We start from the raw sequence: 398 nt of genomic DNA on the forward strand, positions 1-398 counted from the left end.
AATCCCCAATCGCAAACCCGCTCGGTGTGACTGACATGCCCTGTGAGCAATGAGAATCGGGAATGGTGGGTGGCGGCTACGCCTCCCCGTTGACCCCGCCTCCCTTTCATTCTGTAAGAAAGAACTTCGGCCTGGACTTCCAATGAGAAGCGCAGAGCTGGAGCCCGAAGCCCAGGAGCCCGCCCCCTGGAAGCCCCGCCCACTTCTGTGCCACCCCCGCCCCAGGGGCGGGAGGGATGATGCGCCGGAGGCGAGATGCACCAATCAGAGCGCGTGCGCAGCCGGACTGGCAGCCGCCGTCCCAATGGCGCGCACCGCCCTGCCGGAGCCCCTCCCTCCATCCGCGGGCCGAGCGCGGCCGGGCGAGCACAGCGTCGGGCGGCGGCGGCTGAGGCCTG

At 69.1% G+C, this 398-nt stretch overlaps 1 protein-coding gene across 1 annotated transcript in view; it reads left to right on the plus strand.

The window, feature by feature from the left end:
- Window positions 1-255: 255 nt before the first annotated feature.
- Window positions 256-398, plus strand: part of GNA12 (G protein subunit alpha 12) — a 138674-nt gene continuing 138531 nt past the window's right edge. The window contains exon 1 of the mRNA XM_012558256.2: window positions 256-393. Within this exon, the coding sequence (XP_012413710.2) occupies window positions 256-393 (138 nt within the window). The remainder of the gene's footprint in view (window positions 394-398) is intronic.

This window comes from Trichechus manatus, unplaced genomic scaffold, assembly GCF_000243295.1.
Source record: "Trichechus manatus latirostris isolate Lorelei unplaced genomic scaffold, TriManLat1.0 scaffold00151, whole genome shotgun sequence".
NCBI classification, from domain to species: Eukaryota; Metazoa; Chordata; class Mammalia; order Sirenia; family Trichechidae; genus Trichechus; species Trichechus manatus.